Here is a 16,549-nt window from a genome sequence, read left to right as displayed (position 1 = left end):
ATTTAATTTAGGATTAAACTAATTCGAATAAAATTGCCATTTAAAATGCATTGACAAATGTCAAGTTAATCGCGATTAAAATTTAATTGTAATTAAAATGTTCGGCTTTTAGGACCGGTTTATAGAAGCGTCAGTAATTTAATTCGCAATTAAATGTGTGATTAACTGATCACGTGACCAAACTGAAGCAATTTGGTTGGTTCATTCGCGTTGTCAACTATTAACAACGAATTAAATTTTAACAGAGCTTTCTATAAACCGGCCCTTAATCATAAAAATTTGGAGTTTGCTAACTTTTTTAGAAATTTGAAAACACCAAAGAAAAAATCTAAGCCATCTCTTTCAAATAAGCTAAAAAGGATTTCAGGATTCCCAAAAATAGGCGAGTTAGCGATTTTTGAAGAAAAGGTGCAAATCTAAAAAATTTCAAAAAAATACAAAATATCTCGTAAACGGCTAAACATAGGTATAGCGAAAGCTGACAAAAAACTTCGTTAAAATAACTCGAGTATTTCAAAAATGTAGTAAAAAACACACCATTCCTTCCAAATTAAGCACGCGAGTTACGACGTAAATTGACAGTGCTTTAAGTTGTCTTCTCGGATGTTTTAAGTACATAATTTGAGGAAATTTTGTGGCAATGTGTAATTCAGACGCAAATCAACACTGGTAGTTAGTTGTAGGTATCTTTTTTTATTTAACTCAGCCATCTGGACTTGATTGCTTAAGCATATTAACAACTTCAACTGCACGATCAAGTAGCTAGTAGCCTTATTCCGTCACGTCTTACTTCTATGATGTCTGGAGAAAAAAAAACACTTATTGTAATTTTTTCGGAAGTTTAGTGCATTTAACCCCGAATTAAAAGGTAACTCAGAATAATTACTTTGGTCTTATTATTGCCATGTCTAGTCTTCATAGTCTGGAGCAGCTGAAACTTGACAAAAAAAAAAGATTTTTTTTTGATACTTTGTCGCATTTAATTACTTATTGATAAAATAAAACTTTCCGTTCCTAAAGAAATATTGGTTAACCAAAAGTGTGAAGTTTTATTATCTACTAGGAATATTATATAACTCTTTGGAAAATCTACCATATTATGCCTTTCTTTTAGTGTTTTAATAACTATATAATATCTTCATCAAAGAATATTTTACTTATGTTGTAATCACTTTCATTTTGAAGTAAAATCTTTTTTTAATTCAATTGTTTTACTACTAATTATTAGTATTATTGCTTATCACATATGATATTTTATCTTGTTTGAAACCCAAATCGCCACTATTACCTTGGTTTTCAGTGAAAAAAAAGAAAGAAATTCTTATTATTTTTTTGAATTTCCTCTATTAACTGCTAGAATTTTGGACTTTTACAACCAAATGTACATCGTTCTTCATTAATAATATTAATTTCTAAGCAAGTGACTCTAAATTAATCCAGATAAAAGATGTTATGTTTTACAATTTGGTGAAAAACAGGTATTAGGACCACATTTTTTGTGATAGAATTTTTAGGTTTTAAATAAGTTTTTTTGTTTGTAACATTTTAAGTTTTCTTCTATAATATCTGAATCCTAGATTATAAACACTATTTTAAAACACGTACATAGCAACGGGTTTTCACTCCTTTAAAACACGCTTAAAGTTATCGGGTGTTTAAATATGCAACTCGCATAAGCTCGTTGCATAACGACAGTCCTCGAACTTTAAGCTTGTGTTTTCGCAGTCGTATTATTAATATCTATAGGAAATCCGCGAGTTTGCATTACATATTTTAAAATGACAAAAAATAGTGAATGTACGAGTAAGTAAACTTATTCAACTAAAAATTATAATGCATTAATAAATCATATGTGATTTCAAAAGATATAGCGTTTCATTTTTTGTAGAAATTTTTTGTTTCAGTAACATTAAAGCACGATGAGGACCTGGTAAAATCTTTTTGCTTGGACAAATGTCTTTTCAAATTGAGTACATTCATTTTTATTAGGAAAGCTATCTAATAATAACTTCATTGAATGCGTAAATGTATTTTAAATAAATATGCTCGTTGATTCGTTCATGACAGTGCTTTTGCTGCTGCGCTTACCTGAATACTAGTTTCCTTATCCTTGATATTACTGAAGCTAAGCAGCCTTTCGTTTTCCTCCCTCAGCCTCGCGTTTTCCTCATTAACCGCATTCAACTTCTCCTCGAACTTATCTTCAACCTTGCCCAACTCATTCTTCAACTTATGATTCTCACTCTTAACACTCTGCAGCTGTTCCTTGAGCTTCATCTCTTTGGCTTCGTAATCGTCTTTGAGTTTGCGACTCTCGTGTTTGATTTCTTCAATTTGCGCATTCTTCTCGTCGATCTGTTCACGAATCGCATCGTTTTCTTCCCGTAAGATATCCAGGGACTCTTCATGCGTTTTCTGCAACTTCTGAAACTCCAACTTCAAAGTGACGAGTTTTTCCTCATTCTGCTTGACTAAAACCGACTTATTTGCCTCGTTTTCCTCGCAAAGGCGCGACTCTAACTCGTATTGTTTGCTATTCACTAAAACGAAGAAAGTAGGAATAGAATTAACACGATTTCGTGCAACTTACGTTCTAATATCTCATTTCTATGCTTCTCGACTAATTCGCTGATTTCATTCGCACACTTCACACGCTCGTCTTCGATCAGCCGACTTTTCTCGACCCTTTCTTCGGCTAGAGTTTCCTCCAAGCGCTGACACGTCAACCTGATTTCTTCGGCTTCGTTTCGCAGCTTTTGGACTTGCTTCTTCAGGACAGGGACTTGATACGCTTCCACCTTTCACCAAAACGTGTTATTTTTTTGGCTAGACTACGGAGGACTATAACTTAGGAGACGAAACGCGATAAAAAATCGTAAGATTTTTTGAACACAAAAAAATAGTAAAGAGTAAAATGAGGGCGCTTCGAGCGCTATACCGTCTCGGTGTCAAATCGTTTTAAATTAATTGAAATTCAACCAGTTCACCAATTACTTGGAAAAAAATGCGGAAATGTTGAGCTTTGCATTCTCAACAGACTGAGAAAAACGGAGGACTAAAATGTTCATGAGAAACATGAGAAAAAAACATTTAAATTTAAAATTTGCGTTTTTTTCCGTATTTTTCAAAACGCTGCGAATACGGTTAAAAATACAAGAAAACCGTTCAGAAGAAAGTTGTAGAGAATTAAATTTTCTTTAAAAAAGTCAGCGAGACCATATCTTTATCTTCAACGGTTTAGGTTTTAAAGACGTTCAAAGACGCTCAAAATTTTTTAAATATAGTTTAAGATATAATATTTCCACTATTTTTATCTCCTATTATTGAGAATTTAATGCTCTATCTGGCTGTATTTTTTTTATTTGCCTTGTGCTAACCGTTATTTAATTACAACAATTTTTATAAATTATTGCTCTGAAAACTTAGATGGAACAACTGCGCCTCTGGCGACATTAACGGAACTATCGAGGACGGGGACGTTTTATTTGTACGTCGTTTCGTATCCTTAGTTTTAGATATCCGTAGACTAGACTTACATTGAACACGAGATGTTGGACGAGGACTGCAAGGGCTTCGGCCACTTTGGGGACAGGCTTCGTGGGGGCCCGCGTGTGAACGGGGGGCCGGACTACGGGCGACGTGCGGCCCCCCTTCACAGTAGCTCTTCCACACTCTGCAAAAAATTGCCATTAGCCACTGTTACCTAATTCCTAATTAAAAAAAAAAAACGATTTTCTTTTCGAAATTTAACGGGAAACTCCGGCTTCCGCCAAAACGCGCCGCTTCCGTTTTCCAGTCTCAGTCTTTTTAAATCACACCCTTCGATGTTTCAAAATAACATAATTACAAGCGGATATCCCGCGCGCACAGGAAGACACTACTTTGGTTCAAAAAACGCGAAATCTAAGGCGAGTAACTGTCACTTTTACGGCCTGACGATGACATGTTTGTTTTGGCCGAAACGTTACCCGTCTCTTTGATGATAATCATCAAGAGATGTTTATTGCGATTGCATTGTGCTCACGAAGTCGGAGAAAATGCACATTCTCACGAATACAACGTTTTCATTTTTCTCCTCGATTACCGTTACTAAAAATATAATTAAATAGTTAACGAAGCAAACGCAATGCGCTTCAGCTAAATTAGCTCAAAATAATGCATCGATGGTAGTCGGTGGCGTCTCGTTGACTTTCTTCTGATCAAGATAATGATATTAATTTAAAACGGGGCAAGACGTTCACTGAATAATACGCAAATGCGCACCGGAAATGGACTATTGACGAGGAAGTGCGTGAATTTTGGAAATAGATCGGGTTGAAATGTGGCAGTCGTCACTTTCGACACGCTCAATTTGCTGTGTTTACAAACGATGCTTGATTGGATTTTCGGAGCATTTGCCCGGAATTGGGGCAAAAATAAAACGCGTTTATGTAACTTGGAGGAAGATTTTAAGAAAAAATCATATCTTGTCGAGATTTTACACACTGATAGGTTTTCAGCTGAAGCATTCGGATTTGTAGGACGGAACGGATAACACAACACAAGAATTTGAATAAAATTATGTAACGTTTTCGCAACAAATCGTACACAACGGGGCATACAATTAATTGTTGAAATTCTTTCAAAAAGTAACTGGCATGATTGTTGGAACGTTAGTCAAATTACTGTTGATGGTTTGTGCTTATGATTGTGAAACCAATTTGCATACCGTTTGCGATTCGTTTGATTCAAAAATTGAAGTATTCGAAATACTTCGTATTTGCTGTTTTGTTCCATAATCATTTTTAACGTTTTCAGACAGATTTTATGCAAATTTCTGAGATTTATGATTATTCCACTTACGTTGATTTATAATAATTAACAAAACACTTGTCGATATTTTTCAATAAAAAAATTATTACTACCACATATCTGTCTATGGAGCAATAAATGCCCGAATTAATGGTTAATTTTCCACTGATTTTAAATATTTAGGCAACTTAAAAACATTCTTAAAAAAATATTATTATTAATTTAATATTAATATTAATTATTATTAGGTACTTTTGTATCTAATCTAATATTTATCTTTCGTATAATATTTTAATTTGGGGCCATTTTTCTTGTCACCATCGGTTGTTCTCACAGCAGAGACGAATAATTAAAATTATGAACGATCTAGAATATCGAGCAGACTGTAGATCCACTTTCCGTAATCAAAAAAAATTAACTTTACCTTCATATTATATTATATACCATTGTCCGTTTTATGTGAAACAAAATATCCGAACTTTTCTTATAGTACTCGTACTGATAATAAACTGATCACAAAATTTAATATCGAAACTGGACCAAGATACTTTTGCATTAAATTTTGTAATATGTTGCCTACTAGTTTATTTTTAGGTGGTTTTAAAAGAAATAAGTTAAAAGAATTTTTAATCGAGAATTGTGTATACGACTTTGATGAATATTTCGCTGCGATTTCAATAGCTTGTTAGTTTTTATTTTTAGTACATTTTAGTACTTATGACGCATTGTTTTTAAACACCAATAAAACTATTTCTATTTCTATTCCTATCTAAATTCACTGTATTTTTTAAAATGAACACATGGTGTAACAGAAATAATTGAAAAATTATAACCTTAGCCTTGTCCAGATGTATGTACTTAAAAAAGATTACCTACTACTAAGCTCAATTTTCTATTGTCAAGATGTAATCTTTTTTATCTTTTATTAACCATCGTAATGTACACCTTGTACTTCAATAACAGTAGTCCGACCCATATAGAATAAAAACAGATTTACAATTTTTTTAGTTCAACTTGTACATCGTAGCAGTTTATAGGTAGTTTTTATTTTGACGAAATATTATTGCTTTGTCCTAGCACCGCAAAGTAAAGAGAGCACGAACTTAAACCTTCTTTTAAATTAAAAAAAAGTGACAATCAGTATGTGATTAATTCATAGAAACAGATAAAGAGTAGTTTTCATTTTCATTTTTTTTAATTCTATGGCAGGACCTTCCACAAAGGACACTGTTTTCCAGGGAAATTATAAATTATTCCTTGGGCTTAAGAAATACATATTAATTTTTGCTATAAATATTTTCGAATTAAAAAAAAGTTGTGACAAACAGTATGTGATTAATTAATAGAAACAGATAAAGCAGTTTGAATTTTAATTTTTTTTTAATTCTATGGCAAGATCTTCCACAAAGGACAATGTTTTTCAGGGAAATTATAAATTATTCCTTGGGCTTAGTTAAGAAAGACATATTTATTTTTTGCTATAAATATTTTCGAATTTAAAAAAAAGTTGTGACGACAGTATGTGATTAATTGATAGAAAGAGATAAAGAGCAGCTTGAATTTTCATTTGTTTTATTCTATGGCAGGACCTTCCACAAAGGACAATGTTTTTCTGGGAAATTATAAACTATCTATCACTTGGGTATAAGAAATACATATTTGTTTTTTGCTATAAATACTTTCAAATTAAGAAAAAGTTGTGACAAAAAGGTATGTGATTAACGGATATGAAGAGATAAAAAGCCTGTTTGAGTTATATTTTTTTAAATTTTATCACAGGACCTTCTACAAAGGAAGCTATTTTTCAAGGAAATTATAAAGTATCCCTTGGACTTCAGAAATAGATATTTATATTTTGCTATAAATCATAGCATAACAGATAAAGATCCTGTTTAAATTCTCTCTTTTTTTAATTCTATGACGTTATTAGTTCCAGCTAATATCCTTGTTTTTCCCTGTAATCATCATTCATATTTTTCACTGGCAGTATTGAAACTAAAACTTTTCTGTTATATCTCATACAAACGCGTTATTTAATTTTAAATAAGCAACATTGTCAACTGCAGTAATAGGATCCCCAAAAACTGATTTTTACCGTACTAAGTATGTGTAAACAGCCAATATAATAATCTTTTAATAATTTTTACAATCCAGTGGGTCAAAAATTGAAACCAAGTCAAATTAATTTCCAATATTCGCTTCATTATATAAATTCAGTTGAAGTATCATCGTGCTTGTTTAGCCATTTATTCTAATAAAAGAAACATCTCTAAATTGGCCAACTAAAACGTATTTTTACAGCTTCTGCTAATTTAAACCTGTCAGAATAGATTGACACCACACACACAAATTCACTCGAATTTAGGTCAGCTAATAAAACGGAAATTAATTAATTATTTAACTAGGAATTATTGTTGTTTGGGGAAAATATCACGAATTCGCTTCAAAATGACACTCATTGGTTTCTCTTCCTCTCCGTGTGATAAATGCAGGATATCTCATTAAGTTAATTAGCCATATCGCATCTGTCGCCGTACCAATAGGTTAATAAATAACGATTTTCTAAAACTTCCACCTCCTGAGGGACGCAACAATGCGCCTTATTTGTCGATTTTCATCTCCCAACAGTCGTAAAATCGCAATTTATTGTCAAATTAGGCAATAATTCCGCCAAATATCGCTTTCGTTCGAGAAACCATCAAGCTTCTGCGTCACTCCCGCTAATAAAAGCCTCACTTTTCCTTACGTAATCCATGTATTTATAGAAAGCTCCCGTCGCCAAGTTCAAAGCGAATTGTCAGAATTTAACGATAATTTCGAGACTTCCGGCGTGAGATGTTCACCATCCCTCGAAATTTTTTGCGAAAAGTGTCACAAGCCAACCGAGACGGCAGGAAATTGCAAAGTGTCGTTTATGCAAAAAACAACAATCGGTGCGATCACACATTAACCACACGGTAAAATTCGCAATTTCTCGATCGGTGTAGTAAACACTTGATTTTGGCCGCGGGCCAGACGGGTTAGTGGGCCAAATTTAAATGCTTGCGCCCTGTAATTATTAGAGTTCCTATATTGGGAGAGTTGGGACATTGAATGTCAATTTTCGAAATTTTGTTTCATATACGCCCACAGGTATGTGTATTGGGAGAGAAATCAGTGGTGTTACACTTCAAATTTGGCGAAAAGTTAAGTAAATTTGACAAAAAATGTTTCCATTTTTCGTCGACTAACTGCGTTTAGGAATGGTTTAGACTGGCAGTCGTCGTCAATTCATTGTTTTTTTTATATGAACTCCAAATGTTAAAAGAGATTTCTTTGTAAGTATAAGAATTTTACGTCTACACTCTTCATCATAAACATTTTTTTCTTAACTTTAAGAAATGGTAATCATCGATGAAAGAGCGAGAAATTGAACCTTTCCTGCCAAGTTTTACTTTTAATATTAACAAACGTTTGAAAAAGTGGATTGTTTAAATAATGTTATGTACAAAATCTATGAAATTTTGGGAATTTGACTAGGCATTTACAAAATACGTAGGTACTTGGACCCAAAATTGGGTCTAATTTTTAGGAAAGTTGAAACTGTCGCTGCTTGGTCGCCTTTAGCATCTACGTGAACTTTAGATTCTTTTTCTAATTGTTATTGGAATTCACGATCTTGTTACGTTTTTCACACGAGAAGACCTTTAATATTAATTTTTGGGAAATTTAAAAAGACGACGGAAAATGTGAAGGGTTCTTGATGAGCAATTTTTAGGACGAGATGTTTAACTAAAAATTGTGACTGAAAGAAAAGCATTTTTAGCATTAAAGTATATTTAAGTTATATATTTAATATTGAAATAAATATCGAAAAATTTCAGAAATGTGAACATTACATTTGTAGAAATTCAATTATTTTCTTTTTTTAAAAAGTAATCCCAAAATTCCTTCGTTTCCTACGTCCCTGGTTAAATTTGACGTAAAATTATGTCATTTTATGCATCTGACAAAAATTATACCTCTGACCACCTCTGACATAAATTACTAACAAATTTTTTAATATTTGGAATAAAATAAATAAGATAGAAATATACAGGGTATATCAGAAATACGTGTGTTAATTTTATCACGGAATAAAACTCATAAAATACAACTTTTCTATATAACATTTTTCAAAATTTTTATTTATAATTTTCAGTGTTTTCCGTCATTCTTTTGGGAAAACTAAAGTTCCTATATTGGGAGGGTTGAGACACTGAATGGCAATTTTCGAAATTTGGTTTCATATACGTCCGCTGGAATGTGTAAAAAAACAAATTGGAATAGAAATCAGTGGTGTTACACTTAAAATTTGACGAAAAGTCAAATAAATTTGTCAAAAAATGTTTCCATTTTTTTTAGACTAACTGCGCTTAGAAATGGTTTAGACTGGCAGTCGTCGTCAATTCACTATTTTTCTTGATATGAACTCCAAATTTTAAAAGAGATTTGTTTGCAAGTACAAGAATTTTACGTCTAAACACTTCATCATAAACATTTTTCCCTTAACTTTAAGAAATGGTAATCATCGATGAAAGAGAGAGAAATTAAACCTTTCCTGCCAAGTTTTACGTTTATTGTTAACAAGCATTTGAAAAAGTGGATTGTCTAGATAATGTTATGTACAAAATGTATGAGATTTTGAGAATTTGTCTACGCATTTACAAAATACGTAGGTACTTGAACCCAAAATTGGGTCTAATTTTTGGGAAAATTGAACCAGTCGCTGCTTGGCCGCCTTTAGCTTCTACGTGAACTTTAGATTCTGTTTCCAATTATAAAGTTATTGGAATTCACGATTTTGTTACGTTTTTCACACGAGAAGACCTTTAATATTAATTTTTGGGAAATTTAAAAAGACGACGGGAAATGTGAAGGGTTCTTGATGAGCAATTTTTAGGACGAGATGTTTAACTAAAAATTGTGACTGAAAGAAAAGCATTTTTAGCATTAAAGTATGTTTTAAGTTATATATTTAATATTGAAATAAATATCGAAAAATTTCAGAAATGTGAACATTACATTTGTAGAAATTCAATTATTTTCTTTTTTTAAAAAGTAATCCCAAAATTCCTTCGTTTCCTACGTCCCTGGTTAAATTTGATGTAAAATTATGTCATTTTATGCATCTGACAAAAATTATACCTCTGACCACCTCTGACATAAGTTACTAACAATTTTTTTAATATTTGGAATAAAATAAATAAGATAGAAGTATACAGGGTATATCAGAAATACGTGTGTTAATTTTAACACGAAATAAAACTCATAAAATACAACAACTTTTCTATATAACATTTTTCAAAATTTTTATTTATAATTTTCAGTGTTTTCCGTCTTTCTTTTGTGAAAACTAAAGTTCCTATATTGGGAGAGATGGGACACTGAATGGCAATTTTCGAAATTTTGTTTCATATACGTCAGTTGGAATGTGTAAAAAAACAAATTGGAATAGAAATCAGTGGTGTTACACTTCAAATTTGGCGAAAAGTTAAATAAATTTGACAAAAAATGTTTCCCTTTATCGTCAACTAACTGCGTTTAGAAATAGTTTAGACTGGCAGTCGTCGTCAATTCACTGTTTTTTCTATATGAACTCCAAATTTTAAAAGAGATTTCTTTGTAATTACAATTATTTTGCGTCTAAACTCTTCATTATAAAAATTTTTCCCTTAACTTTAAGAAATGGTAATCATCGATGGAAGAGAGAGAAATTGAACCTTTTCTGCCAAGTTTTACGTTTATTATTAACAAGCATTTGGAAAAGTGGATTGTCTAAATAATATTATATACAAAATCTATGAGATTTTGGGAATTTGTCTACGCATTTACAAAATACGTAGGTACTTGAACCCAAAATTGGGTCTAATTTTTAGGAAAGTTGAACCTGTCGCTGCTTGGCCGCCTTTAGCATCTACGTGAACTTTAGATTTTGTTTCAAATTATAAAGTTATTGGAATTCACGATTTTGTTACGTTTTTTACACGAGAAGATCTTTAATATTATTTTTTGGGAAATTTAAAAAGACGACGGGAAATATTAAGGGTTCTTGATGACCAATTTTTAGGACGGATGTTTAAATAAAAATTGTGACTGAAAGAAAAGCATTTTTAGCATTGAAGTATGTTTTAAGTTATGTATTTAATATTAAAATAAATATCGAAAAATTTCAGAAATGTGAACATTAATATTTGTAGGTTATCAATTATTTTCTTTTTTTAAATAGTAATCCCAAAATTCCTACGATTCCTACGTCCCTGATTAAATTTGACGTAAAATTATGTCATTTTATGCATTTGACAAAAATCATAACCTTGAAATTATTTTCGACATAAACTTGACATAAGTTGCTAACAAAAATCTTATTAAAAAAGGATATAAATATATACCTTATCCACATAATACAAAATTGGCTCGGTTTGACGTTCAGTGTCCCAACTCTCCCAATAAAGGAACTCTAGTAATTATCAGCGGTAATGATAATAAATCAATTAGGAGAAGAGAGACATAAATAATGATGTTGTGTAACGCGAGGTGGGTGTTAAATATTGTCACGATTCTTTAAAACACACAATGAACGCGCGGAATTCGCGATAAAGATCGGTGTCTGAGTGTCGTCACGAAAAAGCACAAGGCCGGCGAAGAGACACTCACCTGTGTCATCAACGTACATTACATCCGACTATGCAAAAAACCACTCAAACTGCTCGAATCCAGGACGGTTTTGCATTATCTTCGGCTCGTTTAGCCGCACTTCCATATACCGCTAATTCTCACCGTTCGGCGTGCGAAATGCGCCTTCCTGCAGCGGAACTGCAGGAACTCCAAGAGACAATAACAAACAGAAAATCGCTCTCAGGAGGGATTTGATTCCATTGCGCGATCTTCACGCCGATAAATCGTCATTTAAGTGTGTTTGTTTTAATTTTCACGCACTGCTGGAAAATCGAGACGTGCGAATAACGTTTTGCAACTTTGCCAGCCGTAGAGGAACTGAGTTCGAAAGGAATATTCAGTTTAGTTTGCGTGCTGAGGCAGAGACGGACGCGAAAAAAATAAGGGCCCGCGCGTTCACCTCGCCAGATTTGCATTCGAACTTGAAATTTGAATTACAAATCGTTGGCAGTAAAACACCCGAAAGCGCTTTTCGGAAAAGTAGTGTAATAAATTGCCATTTTTTCACGCCAACAATAACTTGGGAACCTCTCATCTTTCACGCCACTGTTACACACAAAGGACAATTAAGACTTGTGTTTAATTCTTCTCGTGCTTCAGTTTTATGGAAAAAATTGTATTAAAAACAGTTAGAAGCATTAATGATGATGTACTATTCAAAAAGAGGGCGTAAAAGGAGTGACTCGGTAATCAGGATTTTTGAAAGTCATTTATTAAATTAAATCAATAGAGAACCGTTAGCAAAATTGGAACGTGCCTGTACTAGTAATAGGGCCAGGTCAAGACCAGGAAGTAGTGTACAGGATGTCCCAATAATTATGCGTGAATGATGAGATGAATTAAATCATAATTTTTATTTCCTGATATTTTCCGGACACTTTTGAAATAAGAAAAACAACACAAACTATTCTTGAAGTGATTATTTTTTATTGCTTATTGTTTTTAATTATGAAAGTTAGTATTTTGATGTCTACAACTACCTTTGTAGAAAAAACAAAACACCAAAATGGATTTTTTTAATTAAAAATTCAACCACAGAGAGTCAGCAGTTTTTTATGTTTATCTTTATTCATCAATTTGTTTCAAAATTTCCACATAATAGTTTGACAAATCTGACATAAAGGGATTCAAATCTAATTTTTCTATGTCAAACCAAAAAAAAAAATGTTTGAGTTGTTACCACATGAGCGTAAATACAAATAGGAATCATTTATTAACAATAAATTAGTAGTTCTGAATAAATGCATTTTAAAAATTTCAGAAATTCAAAACAGATAAGTTTTAAATTTTTATCATTGAAAATATTTTGTTCAAAGTTCAAACTAAAGAAAGCCTATTTCGTACAAAAATTATGTTACCTAATTTAATTTTGGAAAACAGTTTATCAACAAAATCTTACCATTAATAATAACCTCTTTTGGCAATTTCGGTTTATAGAAGCCTCATTAATTTAATCCGCAATTAAATGCGTGATTAACTCTGATCACGTGACCAAATTGAACCAATTTGATTGGTTTATTCGCGCTGTTAACTTTTAACAATGAATTAAAATTTAATAAAGCTGGAAATTAAAAATAAACCGGCCCTAAACATTTTCATTTAATTTAAAAGTATTAAAAAAAATTGAATTAAATAAATAATTTTAGTTTGTTTTTAATAAGAAATACAAAACTAATAGAAAACTTGGGGCCGGCTTACAGAACATGTTAATCGCAACTAAATTTTAATTCTCGATTAACTTGACGTTTGTCAATGCAAAATAATGGCAACTTAATTCGGATTAGTTTAATTCTGAAGTAAATTTTAATTTAATTTTCACCTCAAAGAATTAAACCACTCGCGGTAAACGCACACGTGGAATTAAACCTTGTTCTCGCAAATAAACAATGGTTTAAGGCATTTTTTTATTTTACATAAAATCAAATTTAAAGTAGAGAAAGTCTATTTTTCGTACAAAAATAATATTTTTATTTTGAAAAAAGTTAAAAAAAACAATGATTTGTTTTTTAATCCATAATAGAAATGGTTTGTTAAGTTTTTCATTTAATTAACTTGACCTTTGTCAATGCAAAATAAGTGGGAACTTAATTCGAATTAGTTTAATTCTGAATTAAATTTTTATTTCGCTTTTTGTAAATCAACTCCTAAAGAAATTAATTTTGAAAGTACGTCAAGTTTGCAATCTGATTATTTACGATCCTGCCTGCTTGTGGTTGAGGCGTCATTTTCAGTTTGTTTGACTGTGCTCGTGGAGGACAGCAGTGGGTGAAAATTTGATTATCTACTCTCTAATTATTATGCGATTTTAAAATTACATTGGGAACAGTGAAGAATCTATTTCTATCTATCTTTTGTCTATTTTTTTCAGTGTTGCAATATTTAATTTAGAAACAGGGATGTCCCTCCTCCTAACAGTAAATTAATGAAGAAATGATAATTTTTATTTCTGATTTCAAAATTTTTGCACAATCTATGATGTAAAAAAAAAGATATTTCTGAAATTTTCTTAAATGCAAACAATGATATTTAACTATTTCCAACTGTCCAGACCTGTTATTGTTAGAAAATTGCTAAATTAATAATGATAATAATAATAAATAAAAATATTTCATTTTAAATTCATCTGTTGTATGAAAACTTTAATATCAGCTTGTTTAAAATTCAATTCATAATAATTGCAATTAAATGTTCTGCAATCGACTCTTCAAAAGTTCTATTTTTTTAGTGTTGCAAACTTAATTTTAGAATCACCGGAGCACTTGCTATTCTGATCAAACCTTTCCTAAACCTTCCAAAATGTTGGTGCGCCAAAAAGCTAATATTTTTGTTTCAAAGTTAAAAATATTCGTTGTGGCGAATAAATTTTCTGGCCTCGTGAAATGCCAGAAAATGCCCAATTTGTGGTAATTTTGGCCTAACAAAAACATTTTACATATATATCAATCCACCTCTTGGCAAAAGCAAGAAAAACTAATTAATTCAGAATATGTTTCCAGTGTTTTTCAATTTTTTTGAGCGAAAGCAGATAATTGGCACTTAATTACGACAAATAACGGGTCTATTTTAACTAGTTTCTAATCACGTCATGTTTTTCCCTACAAATTTGGTGATGTTTTTTGAAACATCTGTTAGACGACTTTTGTTCAAACTTTGCCAGTTTTGCAACTAATTATATAAGAAGTTAGAAATTTGCCATATCACTGAAAATCAGATACAACGTAAACAAGCCCACGTTTATTAACCAAATCAAGATGTGTAAAATGTTACTTTACATAACGTCCCCAAAACTGTACTTGCGATTAATATTAAAATTAAACTCCGATGCAAATTTTCGTAATAATTAACATGTCGAGGAAAGCAACACGCGAGCACGTCAATTTCCATAAAATCTCAATAAGTAACAGGATTTTCCATCTCTTTTGACGTGGAAGCATCCCAGTGTGAACAACACTAGCAGCGGCAGAATAAGACGAAAGAATCTGGATCTGGTTTTCACGTTACGACAAATAAAGCCACAACTTTCATTCATGATTAAGAGAACATTCCGTAGTAGCGGTATCTTGAATTACTCGCATTGTTGATATTAGAGTTCCTATATTGGGAGAGCTTGGACAGTGAATGTCAATTTTCGAAATTTTGTTTCATATAAGTCCGTTGAAATTTGTAAAAAAACAAATTAGGATAGAAATTAGTGGTGTTACACTTCAAATTTGGCAAAAAGTCAAATAAATTGGTCAAAAAATGTTTTTATTTTTCGTCGAATAACTGCGTTTAGAAATGGTTAAGATTGGCAGTCGTCGTCAATTCACTGTTTTTCTTAATATGAACTCCAAATTTTAAAAGAGATTTTACGTCTAAACTCTTCATCATAAACATTTTTGCCTTAACTTTAAGAAATGGTAATGATCGATGAAAGAGCGAGAAATTGAACTTTTCCTGTCAAGTTTTACGTTTATTATTAACAAGCATTTGGAAAAGTGGATTGTCTAAATAATGTTATGTACAAAAACTATAAGAGTTTGAGAATTTGTCTATGCATTTACAAAATACGTAGGTACTTGAACCCAAAATTGGTTTTAATTTTTAGGAAAGTTGAACCTGTCGCTGCTTGGCCGCCTTTAGATTCTACGTGAACTTTAGATTCTATTTTAAATTATAAAGTTATTGGGATTCACGATTTTGTTACGTTTTTTACACGAGAAGATCTTTAATATTATTTTTTGGGAAATTTAAAAAGACGACGGGAAATATTAAGGGTTCTTGATGACCAATTTTTAGAACGAGATGTTTAAATAAAAATTGTGACTGAAAGAAAAGCATTTTTAGCATTGAAGTATGTTTTAAGTTATGTATTTAATATTAAAATAAATATCGAAAAATTTCAGAAATGTGAACATTAGTACTTGTAAGTATTCAATTATTTTCCTTTTTTAAATAGTAATCCCAAAATTCCTACGTTTCCTACGTCCCTGGTTAAATATGACGTAAAATTATGTCATTTTATTCATTTGACAAAAATCATAACCTTGAAATTATTTTCGACATAAACCTCTGAGTTACTAACAAAAATTTTATTAAAAAAGGATAGAAATATATACAGGCTGATTCTTTTAGGGCGTACATTAGAAACTTTTTAACTTTTAATATAGCTAGAGATTTAAGATTTTGTATACAATCTAAATCGACCATTCTGAGTTCAAGTGAATTATTTTCAAAATGGCTGAGTTTCTGGAACTACGAGAAATTGGTGCCAACTTTGAAATTTTAAATAGTAACCTTCTATTTTTGTTGCATTTTTGAATTCGCCTCTTGAAACTGAGTAAAATGTACCCTAGTTGTTAGTACTCATCTGTCATAGTTTTTGTCCTATGTCAATTTTTTATTCAAATTTTCTTTTGCAAGGGTTCATTTAAAATATCACAGCTCGTGAACTCTTTACAATAAGTGAATAATTCATTTTGTGTTTGATAGCCAAGGGTTCGAAGGGTCTTCTCAAATCTTCAAGATTGTCAACTGTCAAATTGCAAGGCTACTATGATTTTTTGAAAATGATGATTAAATA

The 16,549-nt window shown here is 31.5% G+C and overlaps 1 protein-coding gene across 2 annotated transcripts in view; it reads right to left on the bottom strand.

Annotated features, from left to right (window-relative positions):
* LOC659034 (CAP-Gly domain-containing linker protein 1) overlaps positions 1-16,549 on the bottom strand; it is a 69,119-nt gene that overhangs the window by 2,363 nt on the left and 50,207 nt on the right. For both annotated transcript variants that reach the window (XM_008199614.3, XM_064355232.1), the window contains exons 7-9: positions 3,537-3,673; positions 2,591-2,798; positions 2,089-2,540 (exon numbers count right to left, since the gene is read on the bottom strand). In XM_008199614.3, coding sequence (XP_008197836.2) covers positions 2,089-2,540; positions 2,591-2,798; positions 3,537-3,673 — 797 coding nt within the window. The remainder of the gene's footprint in view (positions 1-2,088; positions 2,541-2,590; positions 2,799-3,536; positions 3,674-16,549) is intronic.

This window comes from Tribolium castaneum, chromosome 2 (genome assembly GCF_031307605.1).
Source record: "Tribolium castaneum strain GA2 chromosome 2, icTriCast1.1, whole genome shotgun sequence".
Taxonomy (NCBI): Eukaryota; Metazoa; Arthropoda; class Insecta; order Coleoptera; family Tenebrionidae; genus Tribolium; species Tribolium castaneum.
Note: the sequence above shows the minus strand (reverse complement) of the source record. Positions and strands in the feature narration are given on the sequence as shown.